The sequence below is a fragment of the Chenopodium quinoa genome, unplaced genomic scaffold (genome assembly GCF_001683475.1).
Source record: "Chenopodium quinoa cultivar QQ74 unplaced genomic scaffold, ASM168347v1, whole genome shotgun sequence".
Classification (NCBI taxonomy): domain Eukaryota; kingdom Viridiplantae; phylum Streptophyta; class Magnoliopsida; order Caryophyllales; family Amaranthaceae; genus Chenopodium; species Chenopodium quinoa.
The window spans coordinates 40,537-61,752 of NW_018743212.1; the positions used below are offsets into that span (position 1 = coordinate 40,537).

The following is a 21,216-nucleotide window of genomic DNA, read 5'->3' on the forward strand; positions in this document are numbered from 1 at the left end:
ATAAAAGCACCAACAAAGGTCAAAGTAATACATATGAATAGTATAAAAGTCAAAATGGGTAACTTATTTTGAAACATAGCTAGTTTAATAAAATTTTAGGCTTTTAGCATTTGATTTAAAATTCGTCTCAATAACACAACCTATTATTTGGATGTTGTAGCAACACAACTTTTGACTAATAGCCAAAGCACTAATAACATTTTCCCTATGTGTATGAAACATCATAAATGAAACTCAACCCCAAATAATTTATCGTAGACGGGTAATCTTAAATATTTACAATTTTTTTTTCATCAACCTTGTTAACTCTTCATTAGTCTTTAATTAACCCATTGATCCCTGAATAATTCTTTTTAACTTATAGTTTACCCATAACACGCAAATCAAGGTGTTTTACGTGCCAAGAAAAGCCTTGGTTTGTGTGGCCATTAATCATCTCTATTTCAATGTCGAAAAAATTGCTTGATTAAGGTTTTAAGGTCATTATGACCTTTTATGATCCAAAATGAGACCAACATAATCAGAAAATTACTAGATATGGCTTGATTTTGCATGCCTAGATATTATCAGTTTGTGTGTCTCGATTAGCATATAGGATAATACGGGATAATTGATCAGTTAAGGATTTAGGTTTCATTTTAATCTCGAAAAGTCATATTTGAAGTCAAATTTATCAAAATTACCATCAACACCTTGATTTATGTGCCTCTATTTTTAAGCAAGGTAAATTGCCTGGTTAAAGTTTAGGGGACATTTTGCCGTAAAGGTTCAAATTTAGAGGTAAAAATTTGCAAAAGATAGCAGAAACATTGATTTGCATCTCAAGAACGCCTCAATTTGAGGGTCATAGGTAAAATAGGCTTAACCAAAGGTTAATGGGCTAGTTAAAGGCTAATAAAGGGTAATAGGGTAAAATTTGGTGACGCTCTAACTGCTAGTCAAAGTTGTGGTGCTACGTGCAACTAAAATATATTCCGAGTTGTTGAGGCCAGATTTGCTTTAAAAATTAGTCAAAATTGTACATAGACAAATGCGTCTATGGATTGAAGAGATAGAGTACTTCATATTAATGGGGTATGTAGTATGTTGGTTACAAAAAGTACAAGAGAAAGTAGGTGAATAACACTAGTAGAAATAACCAAAAAGGCACCAACAGGTAAGCACTAGTTTTATCAAAACCAATGCCCATAACTAAACTAAAACCACAACAATAATAGAAACAATTATTAAAAACTCACTTGTAAGACCCCCACTTTAAGAATAACCACCGGTAAAATCACATCAATAATAAAAACATTATTAAAAACTCACTTGTAAAATCCCCATTTTAAGAGTAAGGTAAAATCACGAGAGTACCTAAATAAAGCAATAAAAATTGTTATAAGAAAGGGTCACCCGATTCACATCAACTTGGCCATGGAGTGAGCAACATTATTACATCGTCTACTAGCAAAATCAAAAGAGCTAAGACAATAGTATAAGGTACTGAAAAATCTCTTTTCCTACAAGTAGGAACAATCCTTTACAACAAACTTAAACCAGCAATAAAATAACCTATTCACAAATCAGAAATCACAAGTATGTATGGTGCCCACATCACAAGAAAATAAGCTGAAATAAAAGTATGCATGTTGAGTTGGTTAACAGCGAACAGGTTATCATATACAACCCATTCATGTGTAATTTTTTTTTTTCAACGAGGAGTTGTCTATAAACTTCAAAATTGTACCAAAAACCTTGTAGTTAACAGCTATTGACCTTAGATGGCATAGGAATACTTATCTGGCCCTAGTTCAGGATCAAGTAGGCACTAGGCTTTAGAATTAGGAACTTCCTCTTAATTACAAAACAACCTCCGTGTAAATGGGTAATCCAAGCCATACATGAGAACCTAGAATCAAAAATAATATATAGCCACCTAATACAAGGCATCTTAGTTCACCGGTCAACAGGAAAATCCATCTTATAAACATCCAGCAATAGAGGCTTTCAATTGTTGCATCTTCTGTTTTCCCAGCTGCAATATTTAACAATCAGATTCATGTTAGGGAAGCCAAGAAAGAGTATTCCATTCTATAGAAAGCATAAAACATATGTAGGAGCTTGAATTAGTCAGCAGCTAGACAGCAACCTCCATTCTATGATACATTGACTACTATAACTAAAAGTTTCAACTATTACAGATGTAGAAGCAACAAACGCTATGACATGGGACTAGAATCATACCTGGCCCGACCCAAAATTTCCAGGTTTGGGCAGGAAATATAGGCCCAAAGTCAAGATTGGGCCAGTTGGCCCAAATTTGGGTTTTGAGCAACTTGAAATTTATACTCCGCATTTAGTTAATAGCCCCTGCCTGAAAATCCTGCTATCATTGGCCAGAAATAGCGGGTTTGGGCACAAGTTTTTTGGCCCGACCTTGGGCCCCACCCAAATCTTGGCACAAAAGGGCTTTTTTCACTAAAGCCCAGCCCGACCCATGATCAAGTCTACATGGGAATCGTGGTAAGTAGATAATTTTAAGTGTGGGTTTCTCAAATTTTCAATATAATTCTTTTTTAAAAATTCAAGCAAAAGGAATAATAAAGATAAGACCTGAGAAGAAGCAGAACCATTTATACAAAGCGTTTTGATGCAAATATCTTATTCAGATGCATTAATAATCAAATATGCTATTAAAATATAGTAGTAGACTTACCTTACGGATAAGCATCATTTGTTTTTGTGCATCAATGAGATGGGTCTCCACTGCTGCTTCCGTTTGCAAAAGAAGTTTCCTATGTAATACCTCTGACCAAAATAAGGATTTAAGCATCACAGAACAGCAAAATTATCTAATTTACAGTGTCAATAATCCTTATGCATTTACTAGTGTTGATAATCCTTGTGCATTTACTAGTGTCATTTAAAACAAGAGAGCAGTGGAATCCCAAAAGAAAATTAATTTTCTTATGATATACCTAATACCATTGCACATCAAAGCCTAATTATGAATTTCAAAACTCCAATCAGGATCATCCACTGTATGCAAAACTAATGGGAAATACACAACTGCTATTATGCAATTGGAGTTGGCTTATGTTCAACTTGCGACCAAACAATCCATTTTAACAGATTCGCCACTATATAGTAGTCCTGTCAGGGCAGTCATCCAGTAGGCTAATACACCAGCATGATATATCAATAGAAAATATAAAAACAAAAATCAAAGACTCCTATTTCTACATCACCAATATAATAACAAAAACTGACAGTAGCAACTATACATACATATAATGTCGTGGTAGCGTATATTCCAACTTTCAGTATTGTAATTTATTTAATTAGTGCAGCATGTCAACATCATATAATGGAACTGATATATATTAATCCGTATTTAGAAATAACTGATACACATGCCCATATGAGATCGATGTATCACACCATGTTGTCTTCATATAAATACTTCCTGCATTCCATATCAGTCGACAATTATTCCTTTTGGGGAAATTTCTTTCTAGTTAACACATTTCTATTTGGGTAAAGTTTGTTTGGAAAATGTCATTTTTACCCTCACTATTCTCTCTCCTCTCCCATAACAAACCCACTCCATCCTCTCTCACGGCCACCAGCCCACCACCATGGCCCATATTCTCTCTCCTCCAGTCCTCCCTCACTGCCATCACCACCAATTTTCTCTCTCCTTTGCCATGGTGCTTTATTGCTTACCACTTCCAAGTTCCCTCCTCCCCTTCGACACCGACTTTACCAGCTTAATTTGGTTAAGTTTTTACATCTTTATTATTATTTTTTCTTTTTTTTTTTTTTTTTGAGTTAGATTTTTGTTAATGTTCTAATGTAGCAGCAGAACCAACATGAAGGGCCTCACATCTACCAAAAGGTATTCATTGTGAAGGTGGAATTCTAATTTCTGAAGGAGAAAGGAGATGGGTTTTTTGGGTATTAATTGCGGGATGGCTTGTGTTGGCCTGTTGGGTTGTGGGGAGGAAGAGGAGAAATAATCACTGAAACTGTAAAATTCAAGCTGAAATTCTTTGAATCTCCATAATTTTACAAGTACAATTTCGAGCCCACCTTACGAAGGTAAAGAAATGGAAGACAGAAGGTGGCTGTGGGGGTAGTGAAGCCGGCGGTGGGGGCGGGGATGACTGACCAGTTGGCTAATGATGAAGGGCTAAGGACTTAAGGAGAGGGCAGGTGGGTTACAGTGTTTTAGTCTTTTATATTTCTATCTGAAATCTCATTAATAAGAACGCAAAAAAGAAACGTGTCAATTAGTAGGAAGTAGGAAATAAGTAGTTAAGCAAATAATCTGAAGGCCAGCTCATTTTAGAGGTAGCTTATTGAAAACGAAATGAGAAGTCTAGGATGAAGTTATCATACTTTGCCTTTCTATAACCCCTTGCAGCTCAAGATGCTGTGTTTCCAGCCCTTCCATGGTACCTTGGCAGTCTTGAAGGTATTGACAGATCTCTTCCTTGAACTTTTCATGTATAATCTTTAGGTGTTCCTGTTGTTCTGTATTACATACCAATAGTCAGACATATGAGGAAACTTAAACTTGATAAAATAGACTAATTCTAGTTAATCCAGTAATTGAATTGCCAATAACATGGTCTGGCCGTCTGGGCAGTCGGTATTAAGCTGCCCTCAAATTTTCATAGAGCCTAATTTAACTATTTGGGAGGCATCTTAATAAAACTAGGAAAGAACTAAAAGTAAAATATAAAGGCATCATAACAAGAGGTAAGGAGACCTACTATACAATGCATAAGTGGAAGAGGGAAGGGATGATGTACCCCACTCAGATGCCTCGACTAATTTGACATGATAGGGTGAAAGACTAAAATTTCAAATCTAATTTCATTCTTTTAAGAAAGTTTGACCAACTAATATTTCTATAACATTTGCTAACAAAAATGTATTTTAGCATTTAGCTCTTTAAATTTCTCAGTGACTGGCATTGTCCAATCATATATTAAAAGCTGGTGTTCATGCACTTCATGTTAAAATGAAAAAAAGATTAACAAAAGTGATTATCAATACATTTGGAGAATTTCTCTAGACATATCTTACAAAATACACTTAGTTGATCAGTTAGAGATCCCTAAGCTCCAATTCCATCCACTTCACAACATTTTGCATGATTACAAAACAGAAGTGTTATGCTCACTTACAGGTGTGAAGTTAATCCTCTAGAAAAGGTCAAGCATTGAAAAACAGCACCACAGAATTAATTTATAGTTCATCAAATAAGGTCTCAATTAGATAACGACTCTATGAAGTATGAACTAATTTATATCAAATTACCTTGAAGCCTTGTCTCCAAATGTTTCCTTTTAGATGTCTTGAGGCTTGTAAGTTTCATTCTAAATCATAAACAGAGATTAGACTAAGGAAATGAAAATCAAAATAACAATGATAGATGGTCAAGTTCTCAGACTAAGAGTACTCACAAATCTGTCTGAATCTGAGACTCAACATTCAGCAGCTGTGAATGTATTTCTTTGGTGGCAGACACCATTATTTCAGAACATTTTTTGTTTGTCAATGAAATCATTTTGGTTTTAACCTTTTCTAAAGCCAAACCTAATAGAGAAACCACTCTGAAAAACCACCAAGAAAAACTAGCATCACTTGCAAATCAGGGTGGGATAAATTTTTTTACAAATAATTTCTTTTGTTATTCCAAGTTTGAAGATGAGAAGAATATTTGAATAACCTTGCTAATCCGTCCTCTGGACTTTCATTTAAACATTTTGTAAACACATCACCAGCATAACCACTTTCTGCAAACTCAAAAGATATTAAAATGTAAAGCCAAGTCCAAAAGGTCAATCATCTTTAAAGCAAAAGACCCTAGCTCATAAAAGAACAATGAAAAACACTGAGGTTTACCTTTTGGAGTATGCAAGGTACGACTAAAATCACCAAAGTCAACATCGCGACTGCAATGCCGTTTGCTTCGGCCAAGCACAGGTCTCTGAACAACCCTGCTTCCATTCTCTGGAGATGCGTGAACATCATCTACTTCTGGATAGACTGCCCAAGAAAGTCCATATTTCATAAATAAACACATATAATAAATAAATTTAAGGCATTCAATATGTGATCTAAGTAAAGTGTTGAACTCAATCCAATTTAACCCTTCCACAAAGCCCTTTAAAGTTGAAGGGTCATGGAATAGACAGCTTATTTTAGCGATATCAGGCACTAGTCATATCATTACAATTAGGATCGATGCCAGTCTCCTTGATTTTAGCCTTAGTGATAGATACAAGCAGAATTGCCGGACACATAGCCGCACAAAAAAGGGTTGAAGAGATTCTCTCTCAGGCCCCATTACTGAATCTGATCACTTAATCTATTTGCACAAGGCATTGTACTTTGGGGCTCTCCCAAGAACCTGGACCTTGTTTAAATTTGACTATAGATCTGCCATTGCAGACCCTCTTCATCCAGAAACTTGCAATCAATAGTCTCCTAATGGCTAGTTTAATTAACACCCCCCCCCCCATCTCTCTTACATTAAAACGAAAACAATGATGGCATTCATTTTCAAATAGCCTTGCATACCCATGTCAATATTCTGTGAACGCTTTTAAAGTTTCTATTAGAAACGACTCACTAAATAGGCTTATATCTAAAATTGAACTTACTCATATGCGAGTAGGTAACAAATGTGTCTAAAGCAAGTTAATTCCATAAATTGTCATGTGTCTAACACCAATATGATAATTTACAATGAAGGATATTATTAGTCACTTGTACATCTTTAATAAAATGTGTATTCATACCAAAGGAGATGGGATAAATGATCAGTCAGGTAGAAGAACACTGCATCAACTATAACAGTAGCAAAATTGATTTTAAAAAAGATAAAATAAAATAAAAAAGGCTTATCATAACAAAAGCAAGTGATATTAAAAAGGGCTAAGTCATAACAAAAGCAAAGCATGCCACATTGCCACCTGTTTAGACCAACATAATGCTCCATGAATAATTAAAAGAAACCCTTTTTCAGATTTCTCCATGAAGGAATAACTCACATTCCAAAATGGTGGAATTGTTTTAAGGAGCAAATTAAGCAATTCTTTCAGGTGCCTAGAACTGTTAATCCCTATTTTTCTGCATCCTCGGTTGACTTAATGAATGAATAAGCAAGGGAAAGCACAACATAAAAGAATGAAAGAGGACAACCTTTCTTAGAAGATGAAACCTCCTCAGTACTATCAAGCTCTCCTCTCATTCGAGTAAACAGCCCATTTCCAACATCCTTCTCTTCTGTAGATGACTCTGGGATACTGGAATTTCGGTCTTCAAATTTAGCCGCATCATCCTGATAATTCAACAGAAAAGGGCCTATATGCATGAATAAAAGCAAGATAGTCTAATACTAATATCTTTAAAAGAAGAGTCGAATTCGTGTCCTCACAGGAGATTCAAAGTTATCCTTCTCTGAGGCTGTACTACTTTTGAAAAAACATCTATCTTCGAAAAGAATCCCTGCCTCTGCTTGAGCAGATCCATGAACATTCTGCTTCTTAGCATAAGTTAGTGAATATGTGTGCAGAGGAGAATTCAGAACAGTATTTGTCATTTCGTACCATGGACAACTCAAATCATCAACATGGGGCACTGGAGATTGACCACCAAAGTGTTCAAAAAACTGTGACTTTTCCTGTGTAGCTGGACTTTCAGCATCAGGCACCTGACTTTTCTCTCTGGCTACAGGAGAGTGGTTGCAATCAATGTCCTTCATTGCTGCCTCCGGTTCAAGATTATCATCAAGACAGCCATGTTTAGAAAATAGAACTCCGCCAACATTTGGCGAATCCACAATAGGTGGTTCCTTTTCACACCCAATTATCTCTGTCTGGACATTTCTCAAGTCTGTAATAGGAGATAGCATGTCCCCTGCCTCGATTCCACAACTCCTTTTGGTACGAACATTTTTCTCAACAGTTGAGAAACCCTGAGTAACTGCACAAGGTATTGAAGGTGCAGATTTTTCAGCGAAAGAGAAGATATCACTGCTTGGATGCTTCTCTTTCTCACTAGATAACGAATTTGGCTTAAAGTTCCTTGGTCGCATCTTAGCAGGGGCCCTCCTTCTGGCAAGAGAACGAGTCACCGGTCTCTTAGTTGTCATGACAACATACTCAGAATCATTTTCTATAGTATCAGAATCCTCCCAAGGCTTGGAATGGGCATCACCTTTAAGAATGTGCTCTCTCATCATCTCATTATCATTTGCCTCACAAGTCCTTGAATCACCTAATATCTTGTTACCAGAAGGAACAGTTCCTAATATCTCCCGCAGCTTCATCCTCAGAACTTCTTTGTTTCTGTTCTCGGTTTCGATTGGCTGCTCTGGCAGCACCTCTTTGGCTGGCAAGCACACTTGCTGTTTGGGTGCACAAGAAAATTTCTGGGATGGTTCATCCATAGAGGCCCTCTTGCTAGCCTTCCCAGAAGCCTTTTCCGACTCTGTTATATTGCCAACAACAGGTTCTAACAATACTTGGTTCACAGAGGATTGCATCATTTGTGCTGGCTGCTTTCCATGTAATAAACTTGTAGCCGGCCTAGATGTTTGGTTTTCAATCTGATTTCTGGCTGTAACCATTACAGAACCCTCCTGAGCATCATTTTTACACATAGGGACAGTACTAGAGGCCTTATTTCCACTATGCACATTGTGCTTTGCCGTCAAATATCCTCCTACAGACGCTTCCTTCTGTGCCTGGCTGATTGAAACACCAGCTTCTTTCATCGATCCACAATGAGGTTTGGCAACGGACTCAACGACTATCCCAATGGACATCTTCTGAGACTGGCTACATGGTTGATGATTGAATCCAGAACTTGGACAACAACTCATCTTACTTTGAACAAATTGCTGATTCCAAACCCTAAACCTGAAAATGGAAAAACACTTCAGCTAAGCACAATTATCAAGCTAAGGGTTAAAAAGGCCCATTTTCATAGTAAGGTTCTACAACAAAGGGTTAAGAACAACAGCCTGAAGCACATTAGCAACCAAACTTGGTTAAATCATCAAACTAGGCTCCAAAAATCACATTAAATTCTTCTCGGTCAAGAATATCAACGAAAATTGCAAGTAGCAAAATTCTAGCAACAAATCGAACGTTATTATCTTTTATAACTCCAGTAATTATAACCAAAAATTCAGTAATCCAGCTTAGAAGAACCCTAAAATGACTATACTGACAATTAAGCAACGATAAACCCTAGATTGTGAAAATTGAAGTTCGATTATTTTGAAAAAGAAATTTAAATATCTTACCTCAGAAGCTGCTTCAATGGAGGATAGAAAGCTCAGAAGCCGCTTCAATGGAAAATTCAGAGAATGCGCGCGCTTCAGTTAAGGAGAGAGAAAGGAAGTGTGCAGCGTAAAAGTGAAAGCTCCAAAGGAGATAAAAAATGATACTGTACTGGTAAGAGTCGTGACGTAAAACTGTAAAAAGAACACGCCTATTCTATACGGAGTATTTTGAATTTTATTTATTTTTTTTTTTTAAGAAAATGTATTTTTGTCCTACTTTCTTAAAACCTTGAGATTTATACTTCGTATTTATGGTGTACTTTGTGATTTGCAATTATATACATTTATTTTCATGTTTATAACATTATTAATAGTTGATGGTTAAATAATCATTCTTCTTAAAAATAATCTTTTAAAGCAATTTTTTTGTCCAAAAAATTGTTGAAACCAACCAATGGTCACTTTTCGAGTTTTCGGCATTGACCCCTATGTGACATGCACATGGTCATTTTTTTTTAACTAATCCCACCCTATTTTCTTCTTATTTCCCTACAATTGACCTCCAACTCGATCACTAACTTTGGTTAATCATTTAACAATAAAATTAATTTATAAATAAAAAAGACAAAATTGGCCTCAATAGCACCAATTAATCCAATTATAGGTTGGGTGCAGAGAATAGCACAACCTTAATCGGGTGCACTCTACATCACATACTATTAAGTTTGGTGCAGAAAATGTCATAAATGACATCGAAGGACAGAGATTCTGGAGAAAAAGTGCATTTTTATTATTTTAATATTTTTTTAACCAATTTTCACCATTTTTTAATCTTCTCTAACTTAATTAATTACTTTAATATACCTAGCACGTGCTCCCTAATTATTTTTACTAATTTATTTTGTAATGATGTTCATGATAAATTGCAACAAATGGTTCATTTCTTGGCGAGTAATATGATTAAGGGTGAGCATTGGTCGGGTACCCGTACCGTTGACACTAACGGTTCGGGTACCCGATAACAAATAACACTAAAAATGATATTCATTAACCGAATCAATAAGTTAGAGTACCCGAATTTCGGGTCCCCGGATTTTCGGATCGGTTATCAGGTACCCAATATGATATCCAATAATGAAAATTTAGACTTTAAAATTTAGTTATTATGATATCATTCAACACTAATTATCAATAATACCACATGATCATGACCAAATTATTAATAATATTATTGATCATTTAAATTATGAATTGATTATGAAGTAAAGTAAGAGTTTAGATTTTGGATAAATAGATTTAAGTAGGAAAAAAAGAAAAAATTACTTATCGAATTGGATCGGGTAACCGTTAATTTTAAAATGAATAACCGTACCCGATAACAAATTATCGGATCGGGTACCCGAACCGTTATAGTTATTGGAACGGATACCCTAATTTTCGATTCAGTTGTAGTTTGGGTTTTCGGTTTTTCGGATAATTTTGTTCAACCGTAAACATGATGGGTCTAACTCAACTAGAGAGGCATTTCTAGAGGTATCTTCTTCCACTCATAATATGAAGTATGTTGGCTTCAGGATTAGCTTTCTTTGTCTCTTTTGTTGGAATAAAGAAAGGGAATTCAAGGCGTTACTTCCCATTCTTAATTTCTTGAGTAATTCTCATAACCCCCCATTTAAGTGGAAGTTTAAGGTGATTAATCACCACTGTTATACTCTTGTGTAACTCTTATAACCCCCCTTTTAAGAGGATGTTTTAGGTGATTAATTATCACCAGTATTCTGATTATTCACCTCCCTTGATGTTTGCTGGGATTCTTCTTGTATGTTTTTCTATAAATAGAAGAAGCCTTTTTTATGTTTTATACACTTGAAAAAATACATCAAATACAATATCTTAAACACATTCTCTATTAGGCATAAGTTACTTAACTCCAACCTTCCACCCAAAAGTGTCTTTGTGTGGAAGTGGTGTGTTAACCTCAGGGAACGAGCCGGCGAATACACTTGAGCACCTTGGTTGCGCCGGAATTTTGTTTTCAAGTCAGTGATTAGCTTCACGACACACCGATATTGTTCCATTATTTGTGAGATCATCTTTCCGATCTTACTTAAATATTTTTATACTATTTGTACTAGACTACCCCTTTATTTACAACAATTACTCCCCTTTCAATGGTATTGTTTTTTTCCCTTCTTACAGAAATTCAAATATGTTGTTTCTGATGGATTTGATCCCGACAGAGACTTTGTAAAATTTGGAATAGCAAACCAAACTACTATGCTCAAGGGAGAAACAGAAGAAATTCGTTAGTTACTTAGTTATACTTTGCAGAATTATGTTGTCTTGTAATTTTGTTAACCAATAGATTCAGTGAGTATCTTACCTCAATTTTGTAAGAGTTTCAGGGCCTATTCTTACTTCAACGTCAATCCAATATGAATTATATGATGCTCATGTTGAAAGTGTGTAATGCAGAGCATACCTTGTATCTATTTTATTAATCTTTTAAATGAATGGAGTAGTTATTATAAGTGTTCTTTTGTTCTTGAACATTTGTGCTATCTAATGTTTTGCCGTATTTGAGCATTTGAAACATCAATAGGAAATACCCAAAATTCCTAAAAATGTATAAAAATTTGTTTCTCGAAAAAGATAGATGTATTGGGATGGAGGAAAGGGTGTTTTTCCTGTCACCTTTTTTTACTTTGACAGGTGTTGAGAAGACTAGACAAAGGAAAGTTAATTACTACCTCCGTTACATATTAGTTGCAACTTTTGCCATTTAGAGGTGCTACACATTAATTGCAACTTTCCATTTTTTCCCTTTTTAGTAAGTTTTTTTCAATGAAAGTATAAAAATATCTTTACTAAAGAGTTCATAAACACAATTATTACCTAAATCAAATTTCATTAAATTCCTAGTCTAACTTATTTAACTAAATATTGTCACCCAAAAATATCAACAACCATCAAAGATCATTATCTCCCATCTTCATCTTCCACCAAAAAATCAGACCACGGCATCACCCACCTTTACCGTCGTCGTCGCTACATCTAATCACTACCTTCAACGTCGTCAATGCTCATCACCACCGTCAAAGTCGCCTCCTCCTCCTCCTCCTCCTCCTCCTTTCTCTCTCTCTATCTCTCTTCTTCTTTTTATTTTTTTATTTTTTTATTTTTATTTTGAAAACAAATTCGTTCAGATCTAATGGTTTGAGGGGTGGGTGGGCTAGTTTGGGGTGGCTCGAGGTGATTTATGGGTGAATTAGAATGGTTTCGGTGTGGTTCAGGGTGAGTAGAGGTAGTAGGGGCGATTTAGGGTGAATGTGGATGGTTTTGGGGGGGTGAGTGAGGGTGGTTGCTCTGGGATGGTTTGCGCCGAGAAGGTACGGTTTTGAGGTTGTTTGAGTTGAGAAAGGGTGGTTTTAAGGTGGTTTGAGCTAATAGGGGGTAATTTTGGGGTTTTTTTGAGCTAAGAAGGGGTAATTTCGGGGTTGTTCAGGTGGAGAGGGAGTGGTTTTACGGTTGTTCATGTGTGTGGGGGTGGTTTCGGGCTGGTTCGGGTTGAGATGCGGTGGTTTCAGGGTGTGAGGTGGGTGGTTTTGAGGTGGCTGCAGTTGGTGGTGGTGGCCCTGGTGGGTGCTGTTGGTGGTGGTGGCCCTGGTGGGTGCTGTTGGTGGTGGTGGTTAATTTATTAATTACTTTTACTTTCTCTCTCCTAACTTGCTTAATTTCCTATCTTTAATTCATTAATCAACCATTATGAAATTTTATATTAAAATCCGTGTCGACCTCAAAGTTGCAACTAATTCAAAACGGGGGTTATATTAGGTTTTTGCTTTAATCCCAGGCCACACAAAGTATGGAGTACTCACATTTTCATTCTATTTTTTTTAAATTGGATTTTTGTCAAAATTACCAAAAAAAAAAAATATTTTTGGTGAAAAACAGTACTCCGTAATATAATTTGATTTTAAGTTTTTTTTTTTTTTTTTTTTTTAAAACTTGATTTTAATTACTTTAATTATAAGCAATTCATTTAATCTTATTTTTAGTTTTTTAAGTGTTGTTCTTTAGGTGTGAGCAATCAGTGTAATTTGTTTTTAGTGTAGAAACAAAAAAAACCTACATAGAATTACAGTACACATCATAAAAAAAAAAAAAATTATTAGACTCTACCAACAACTTCATTACATTTGACCACACCAATAATACAAAAATGCGCCTAATTCTATCTTTTGTTATAAAAATATGTAAACCTCAACTCGATTAGCAATTTGCATGCTAAACGGTCCATGTGCATCAATTGATAATTTTGACGAACTTTTAGAAACTTAACTACTCCCCACGTTTCTTTATTTTTGCCCCATTGCCATTTTTTGAGTCAAACTTTGAAAACTTTATCCATAAATTACCGTTAATCTATAAATGATAATATAGTCCTGAGTGGTCTTGTTAGATTCGTCTTGTTGTATATTTTATTAATATCACATTTTTATAATTTTCACATATATGGACATAAAGATATAGACGTTTTAAGACGCGTCTTGGAGACCGTGTATAGTCAAATGGGGCAATAAAATAGGGACAGAGAGAATATTAATTACAATGCTATTTAGATCTGAATAATTTTGAAGAAGAGTAAAAATTTAAGCAAATTATACAATACGGAGTTCTCTTTAACCGGGAGTAATTATATTTGGAAGCCAAATAGTCACTCGTAAATCCATGATACCATATAAAATATGGAGTATAATATAATATAATATAATAATTATCTTAAAAAAATTATAAAAAAAAATTTTTTAGGTAAAAATAAGGATTTTCTTTTTTTAAAAAAAGGTAAAAATAAGGATCGACGCGTGATTTTATCATGCTTCCCAAATTAACACCCATTTACAAGATATTCTAAATGCTTATCTAATGACCGGGGGCTTTCGTTAGCAAGATCCTTTTTTAAAAGCTGCAATTGACAAAATATATAGTTTAAATGACTGCAATTGACAAATTTTTCTAACTTTTCAATTCATAAAATTGAGTTACTTCGTAGTTTTGTCCCTCTATTCCACGTCTAAGCTTTTAAGTACTCCACAAGTACATAAAATTTTCAAATACAAACTATGTAATAAAGTTCCATGCCTTGCAACAGTTGCAAGGATCCTAAACTTAATAAGACTGAAACTGATTGTCAAAATTTTGTTGGAGGATAGATCAATTATGGAGTCACGTAGATGCACTCATGTGCAAAGCAACCAAGGATGAATACACTCCATCTTTGATATGAATTAGAGTTTCATGTTTACCTTTCTCTACAATGACCCCATTTTTTACCACTGCAATCACATTAGAGTTTTTTATAGTAGATAATCGATGTGCAACTACTACTGTACTTCGATTCGCCATCACTCGATCTAGTGCATCCTGCACAACTTTTTCAGATTCAGCATCTAATGCACTAGTAGCTTCATCCAAGAGTAGGATTCTTGGATTCTTTACTATTGCACGGGCAATGGCAACTCTTTGTTTCTGTCCGCCCGATAATTGAACTCCACGTTCACCAACAATTGTATCATAACCCTACAACATTGTGCATTTGATTGGAAATTAAAAGCTTATGAGCTTTGATATAAAAATATTAAAGATTAATTAAAGATTTTGTACCTGTTGCAAGCTAGAGATGAACTTATGAGCGTTGGCGAGCTCTGCAGCCGCTATGATTTCGGCCTCGGTCGCATTGCCTCCTTTTCCATAAGCAATGTTGGCACGTATCGAATCATTGAAAAGAACAGGTTCTTGGCTTACAAGGCCCATTTGTTGCCTTAACCACTGTAACTGGAATTTTTGAATTTCAATTCCATCAAGGGTAATACAGCCAGAATTTGGATCATAAAATCTTTGCACGAGTGAGATGACAGTTGATTTTCCACTCCCACTTTCTCCTACAAGAGCCAATGTCTAATCCAAAGATAAAATTAGAGACATGCAATACTAAAAATGTAAAATCCTCAGTAATTATAGGCAAGAAATATACATCTTTGGTTCAAACATTACCTTCCCAGCATGAATAGTCAAGCTTAGATCTCTAAAAATTTGGATGTCTGGTCGAGTGGGATATGTAAAGCTCACATGTTGAAGCTCAATCTCACCCTTTACATCATCCAAGGTCATCCCAGATTCATCACTTGGGTCTATTTGAGAATTGCGATCAAGGATTGAAAAAACGGATGCGGCAGCACTCTTGGCTTTGCTACTATCGGGTGCAAAAGAGCTAGATTGTGATATACCTAATGCTGCCATGGTAAGTGCAAAAAAAACCTGCAATAGTGGACATTTTATTTAAAACAAGGAAAAAAAAAAAAAAGGAAGTTGAGACTTTTATACAAAATTTTGAAAGACAACAGATATGATCTCTCAAGAATAGTAGATACTTACACGAAAGACCTTACCAAAGGTAGTTTTTCCGTGGCCAACGAGTTGAGCTCCTGCATAGAAACTGATGGCGTAGACAAAAAAAAGCAAAGCAAAGGACACTCCGAAGCCTGCCCCACTAATTAATCCTTGCTTTATACCAGCATTCAGAGGGGCTTCACATTTCTTTTCATACAATTGTATTACCTTCTCCTCAGCACAAAAAGAAGCAATTGTTCTTACACTCCCAACTGCATCATTAGCAACTTGGCTTGCTTCTTCATACTTTTTCTACAAAAAATACCAAAGAGAAAAGAAAAATCAGAAACATATTCTAGATTTATTTATAAAAGTTAAAGCTATGTTTTGTGTTTGTGTGAGTGTGAGAGAGAACCTTAGCATCTGCACTGAATCCCTTCATGAATTTCATTTGGATATATCCATTAAGACCTATTAAGGGTATTAACGCAAGAACAATGAACGCCAAAATCCAATTTGCCAGGAAAGCAATCAGCAAACCAGCAATTGCAGTTGCAATATTTTGAACAAGCAGACCTAAAGCATCTCCAACCAAAGCACGTACAGCTGCTGCATCAGTAGACAACCTTGCACCAATTGCACCACTTGAATTCTCTGACTCATCGAACCAACTAACCTCCATATGGACCACTCTAGCAAAACACATCGATCTAATTCGTTGTATCAACTTACAGCCAGCCACGGAAAAGAAGTAAGCTCGGGCTGGATTTGTCACAAGCGATGCCAGACCAAGGACCAAAAACATTATGGCCCAAAATCTTGAATCCTTTCTAAGTAGATGAGGTGGCTCGTAAAACATTTTGATCACACTAGATAAAAGTATGCTGAAAATAGGAAAAATGACACCATTGGCACTTGCAGATATAGCTCCTAGCACAAGTGCTGGGATTTCCGGTTTATTAAGAGACACAAGACGCCAGATTGAAATTTTTGGATGCTCTTCTGAAACAGAAACGGAAACAGAACCTTGAGGCTCTAGGAAGGAACTCTCAGGAAGGTCTACTCCTACTCCTGATTTTATTGAGAACGAGTGATGGTTGCTGCTCACTCTTTCAGAGGATCCACGACTTAATGATCGTAAGGATGATATTCTTTGACTTGACTCTCTTGATATCTCTGTAATATTCCCAGCTTGTTCAGTCTCTTTTCTCATTTCCTGTAGATGAATTAGTTGGGAGTATGCTCCTTTGGGATCTTTAAGTAGTTCAGAGTGAGATCCTAATTCATAGGTAATAATTAGTAGTTTAGAGTGTGATCCCAATTCATTGATAACAAAAAAGAAACCAAATTACCAGCTTTCACGATAACCCTACAGAGTTATCGAGGATATTCAAGTATAATAATACCACAAAAGGAACCAAAATTATCCACCGAAAAAACAACAAAAGTATCTTCAATGACTGATCTAACAACTACTACCCCAGCCACTGTAGAATTTAGGAGGAACCAGATTTATGTGGCCTTACTTGCAAACTATTAGAAGGGACAAAAATATTGGAGTGTAACAATCAAATTGCAGAACTACCTTTCTCAACCACCTTCCCTTGATGGATGACTGCAATCATACTAGAATTTCGTACGGTACTCAAGCGATGGGCAACAATAATAGTAGTTCGATTAGTCATTATTCTATCTAATGCTTCCTGCACAATTCTCTCAGATTCAGCGTCCAATGCACTTGTAGCCTCATCAAGTAGTAGAATTCGCGGATCTTTCAAAATGGCCCTTGCTATGGCCACTCTTTGCTTTTGTCCTCCAGACAGTTGAGTTCCATGCTCACCTACTAAGGTATCTAGCCCCTGTAAAGATAGAAAGATGATGCTGAAACTGTCATTTTCAATTTCTGATAGATTTTTACTACAAAGTATGGGAGAAAAATATCAAACCTGAGGCAATTTATCTATAAACTTGGAGGCATTTGCAAGCTCACTTGCAACTCTTATTTCTTCCTCTGTTGCTCCATCCTTCCCATAAGCAATATTATCTCTAATCGAGGAAGCAAACAAAACAGGCTCTTGACTAACTAAGCCAATTTTTTGTCGAATCCATCTTAGTTGAAATTCTTTGAGATTGATCCCATCAATTAGAATCTGCCCAGAATGTGGATCATAAAATCTCTCTATAAGGCTAATCACCGTAGATTTCCCACTTCCACTTTGTCCAACTAAGGCTGCAGTTGTGCCACTTGAAATTGAAAGAGAAAAGCCACTAAAAATTTGTTCATTGGGTCTAGTTGGATAGCTGAAATGAACATCTCTCAACTCAATTTCCCCTTGAATATCATCTAATACTTTTCCATTGTGGTTATATGGATCAATCACTGGTTCTCTGTTGATAGTTTCAAACATCTTGTAGGCTGCTGCTTGGCCTGCAGCGAATGCACTCATGGAAGGGGATGCTTGCCCCAGTGACCTACATACATTAAGTAAAGAATATGCAATTACGTATTAAGAATGAAATAAGTACGTCTAATTTATTTTAAATCCAAACGAGTTCAAAGGAACAAACTCACATGGATCCAACCAAGACAGCCACGATGACATTAAGGACAGTACCCCCAGTGTAATTTTTTTCAAGTATCATCTTTGAGCCAAACCATATGGCTAAAGCATAGCTGCTAAAGACAACAAGCATTAATGCACCCGACCCCATCCCAGCAGCCAATCCTTCATGAACTCCAGACCTATAGGCGCTTGCAATAGCTATATTGTAGTTTGCAATGGCTTTTTTCTCTCCTGTAAATGACGCCACCTAGAAGAGAAGATGATTTTTAAGGGTCCAATCTTGTGTGTGCAGAGTGTATATATATCTGTGTGTGTATACATAATGGAACTCACAGTTCTGATTGAGCCTATAGTCTGTTGTACGACAGTCGCTGCCTTTCCATAAGCAGCTTGCCCCCTTGTTGCCATCTTTGAAACAATGATGGTCATAGCTGCACCGGAAATTGCCAAAAGAGGTATGGAGGATAGCATGACAAGAGTAAGAAGCCACCCTTTGATGAACGCAATGATAAAGCCTCCAATAAAAGTCGATATCATTTGTAGAAATTTTCCAACCTGGAAGAGTACTTATACATATATAAAAAAAAAAAAAAAAAAAAAAAAAAGATGGTCAAGACTAAGAACTATCAAGAGTGTCGATAATGAGTTACCTTTTCCCCCATAGCATCTTGTATGAGAACTGTATCCCCTGACATTCTCCCAATGACCTCTCCGGTGTTGGTTTCCTTATCAAAGAAAGCAATATCTTGTCTAAGTATTGCTTTCAGGTACAACTTCCTTAATCTTGTTGCCTGTCTTTCTCCTGTTACCATCCAGCAAGCCACCTCTGCGAGTGCAGTAAAAATATTATTCTTCGTATGCATCTCAATTATGGACTGCTTTTAACAAATGAAGCTTTTTGAGTATATCTCCTCAATTATATTAGAACAAAAGACAAGGGATTTAGAGTGCTTACGAAGAAATGCAGCAATTGCAACTGCTATGGCCAAGTAAACAAATTTTAGAGACACCTGCAAGAAGCCAACAGTGACTAAGTTGAGAATCTTTAGAGATATTGCAGGAATGGAGCAAACAACAAAGGGAGTACTATATACATTAACTATCTTAAGCAATATTAGACATGGGAGAGCAATTAACCTTGGAGATGACATGAATGATTTTTTTGGTATTTTGATTCTCACCAAATGAATCAACCAATTCACCAACAATGATGGCCATCAAGGGCATACATACACCATTTGCGACAGCACCAATTGAGCCAATGATCATCAACGCCTTGTCAATAGAATCCGCAAATGAGAAAAGCTTATAGAATGGAACTCTAGCTTTATTCTTCTGGTTCTCATTGTGTTGATTTTGCTCACCAGCACCAGAATTGGAGGTTGTCGCCTCTTCAACCCCATTCTCCTTGTCCATAGTCTCACCGACTCACCCTTGGGTCTGGACTCTGGAGGAGAGTACTTAGTTACTAAAAAAATTATTACTTGTATATACCTTTGCAAGAATAACAGGACTTACGTAAGCCTAAGCCTTACTATATTCCTAATTCCTAATTCCTAATTTGTGTGTGTTTGTGGATTTAAAAAAGCTAAGCCTTGCTATAAGAGGAGAACAATGTAGCAGATAAAAGGATTAGCATGATGATTGATGAATTAATAGGCAGGTAACATATCTCAGTTGACAATTAAGCAAGAGCAAACAAGAAGAAGATGACGGACGTTAAAGGAATTACATGACTATAATCAGAGCTAGCTAAATGGACTGAGCAAACAACAACATCCTGTCAAAAATAAATAAATAAATAAATAAAATCAATAATTACACAAGTTTTATACCAATTTTACGAAAACCTAAACAAAGACTTAAACGAACATAATCAACAAAAACTGACTAGATTTAGTCCATGCTCCATAAACATAATAAGTCTAATTATTAAGCAGTTTAGATTTGGCTTTGGTAGACAAAGCAACTGATGAAGCTAACTCTAGACAATATTGGGGTGGTATTATTGCAGGCTTTGCAGCCCCTTTAACTTCAATTTTATGTCCGATCAATACAATTTCAAATATCTCATTTGCTCATTTGGGAGAGTTGTTTCAAATGAGCTTATTAAATAACTTTAATCTATAAATCAAAATTCATGAACGTAGTATTTTTTTTTCAAACTCTCCATAACAAAAGCCAATCAACACAATTCAGGAAAAATGATCGATCATATGTATCACACACATTACAGTATATATATAATGAGAAATAATGATCATGTGTTTTTTTTTTTTTTTTTTTAAAAAAAAAAAAAAATTACTTCGTATTATTATCATTATAAAAAGAGATGGAGAGAGTAAAACTTACCCAAAAAAAATCAGCTTTCCTGTAATATCGGGAAAAAAAAGAAAGAAAGAAAGCACTCAACTTCAAAACTCAACAAAAAAAAAAAAAAAAAAAGCACTCAAAGCTAGCTAATACGGAGTATGAGCTATTGATCTTAATTGTATGTCTTGTCTTGATATGCTCAACTTCAAGGAAAATTGTCTTCCAACAACTCCACCCAGCTATTTTAGAATTAGATCGACTAATTTATGTAATTATAATAATGTTTTTCTTGGTCTTTGACTCATTCTATCTTCATAGTTGATCTCTCGTAATTCACTTTTCAGAGTCCTATTAATCTAATACTTCCTCCGTTTATAACTACTTGCTTCATTTTTATAAGTGGAATTTTAGGATAAATTGTAAAGTAATAAAATATAGAGGTAGTGGAAGAATAAAAAATTGTAAAAAGCAACAATATTTGAGAGAATTGGAGGAGAGAGAACATGAAATTAATATTAAAATATAATTTCTCTTGAATTCACTAATTGAGAGAAAGAAATTAAATATTGTAAAAACTTTCCAAATAAAAAAATAAAGCAAGTAATTAAAAACGGCTAAAAATAAAAAGTAGAACAAGTAATTAAAAACGGATAGAATATT

At 35.6% G+C, this 21,216-nt stretch overlaps 2 protein-coding genes across 3 annotated transcripts; both read right to left on the reverse strand.

Annotated features, from left to right (window-relative positions):
* Positions 1 to 1,455: 1,455 nt before the first annotated feature.
* On the reverse strand, positions 1,456 to 9,580 carry LOC110734177 (meiosis-specific protein ASY3-like). Its single transcript, XM_021914223.1, has 10 exons — positions 9,311 to 9,580; positions 7,436 to 8,921; positions 7,201 to 7,339; positions 5,899 to 6,042; positions 5,723 to 5,789; positions 5,457 to 5,606; positions 5,311 to 5,369; positions 4,384 to 4,518; positions 2,699 to 2,790; positions 1,456 to 2,017 (listed from the first exon to the last, which is right to left on the reverse strand). Exons 2-10 carry the CDS (start codon positions 8,882 to 8,884, stop codon positions 1,964 to 1,966), a joined length of 2,289 nt encoding a protein of 762 aa, XP_021769915.1. The 5' UTR covers positions 8,885 to 8,921; positions 9,311 to 9,580; the 3' UTR covers positions 1,456 to 1,963.
* A 4,712-nt stretch (positions 9,581 to 14,292) lies between these two features.
* LOC110734178 (ABC transporter B family member 11-like) lies at positions 14,293 to 20,636 on the reverse strand. Of its 2 annotated transcripts, none has more exons than XM_021914225.1 (13): positions 20,596 to 20,636; positions 19,381 to 19,683; positions 19,199 to 19,253; positions 18,894 to 19,069; positions 18,577 to 18,798; positions 18,252 to 18,490; positions 17,626 to 18,151; positions 17,265 to 17,538; positions 16,095 to 16,957; positions 15,725 to 15,991; positions 15,344 to 15,607; positions 14,954 to 15,247; positions 14,293 to 14,869 (listed from the first exon to the last, which is right to left on the reverse strand). In XM_021914225.1, the coding sequence occupies exons 2-13, from the start codon at positions 19,657 to 19,659 to the stop codon at positions 14,516 to 14,518; spliced, it is 3,813 nt and encodes a 1,270-aa protein (XP_021769917.1). In that variant the 5' UTR covers positions 19,660 to 19,683; positions 20,596 to 20,636; the 3' UTR covers positions 14,293 to 14,515. The 2 variants fall into 2 exon arrangements, with proteins under 2 accessions (XP_021769917.1, XP_021769916.1); XM_021914224.1 differs by having other exon boundaries at positions 19,381 to 19,690.
* Positions 20,637 to 21,216: the final 580 nt, after the last annotated feature.

Excerpts from the sequence above, each read along its gene's own strand:
- LOC110734177 (XM_021914223.1), bottom strand. The coding sequence starts at position 8,884 with ATGAGTTGTTGTCCAAGTTCTGGATTCAATCATCAACCATGTAGCCAG. Across the intron at positions 7,340-7,435 it reads AGGATAACTTTGAATCTCCT|GATGATGCGGCTAAATTTGA; the intron begins GTGAGGACACGA and ends TTGAATTATCAG. Across the intron at positions 6,043-7,200 it reads GGTTTCATCTTCTAAGAAAG|TCTATCCAGAAGTAGATGAT; the intron begins GTTGTCCTCTTT and ends TTTCTTGGGCAG.
- LOC110734178 (XM_021914225.1), bottom strand. The coding sequence starts at position 19,659 with ATGGACAAGGAGAATGGGGTTGAAGAGGCGACAACCTCCAATTCTGGT. Across the intron at positions 18,799-18,893 it reads AAGATGCTATGGGGGAAAAG|GTTGGAAAATTTCTACAAAT; the intron begins GTAACTCATTAT and ends GTACTCTTCCAG. Across the intron at positions 14,870-14,953 it reads TCATCTCTAGCTTGCAACAG|GGTTATGATACAATTGTTGG; the intron begins GTACAAAATCTT and ends ACAATGTTGTAG.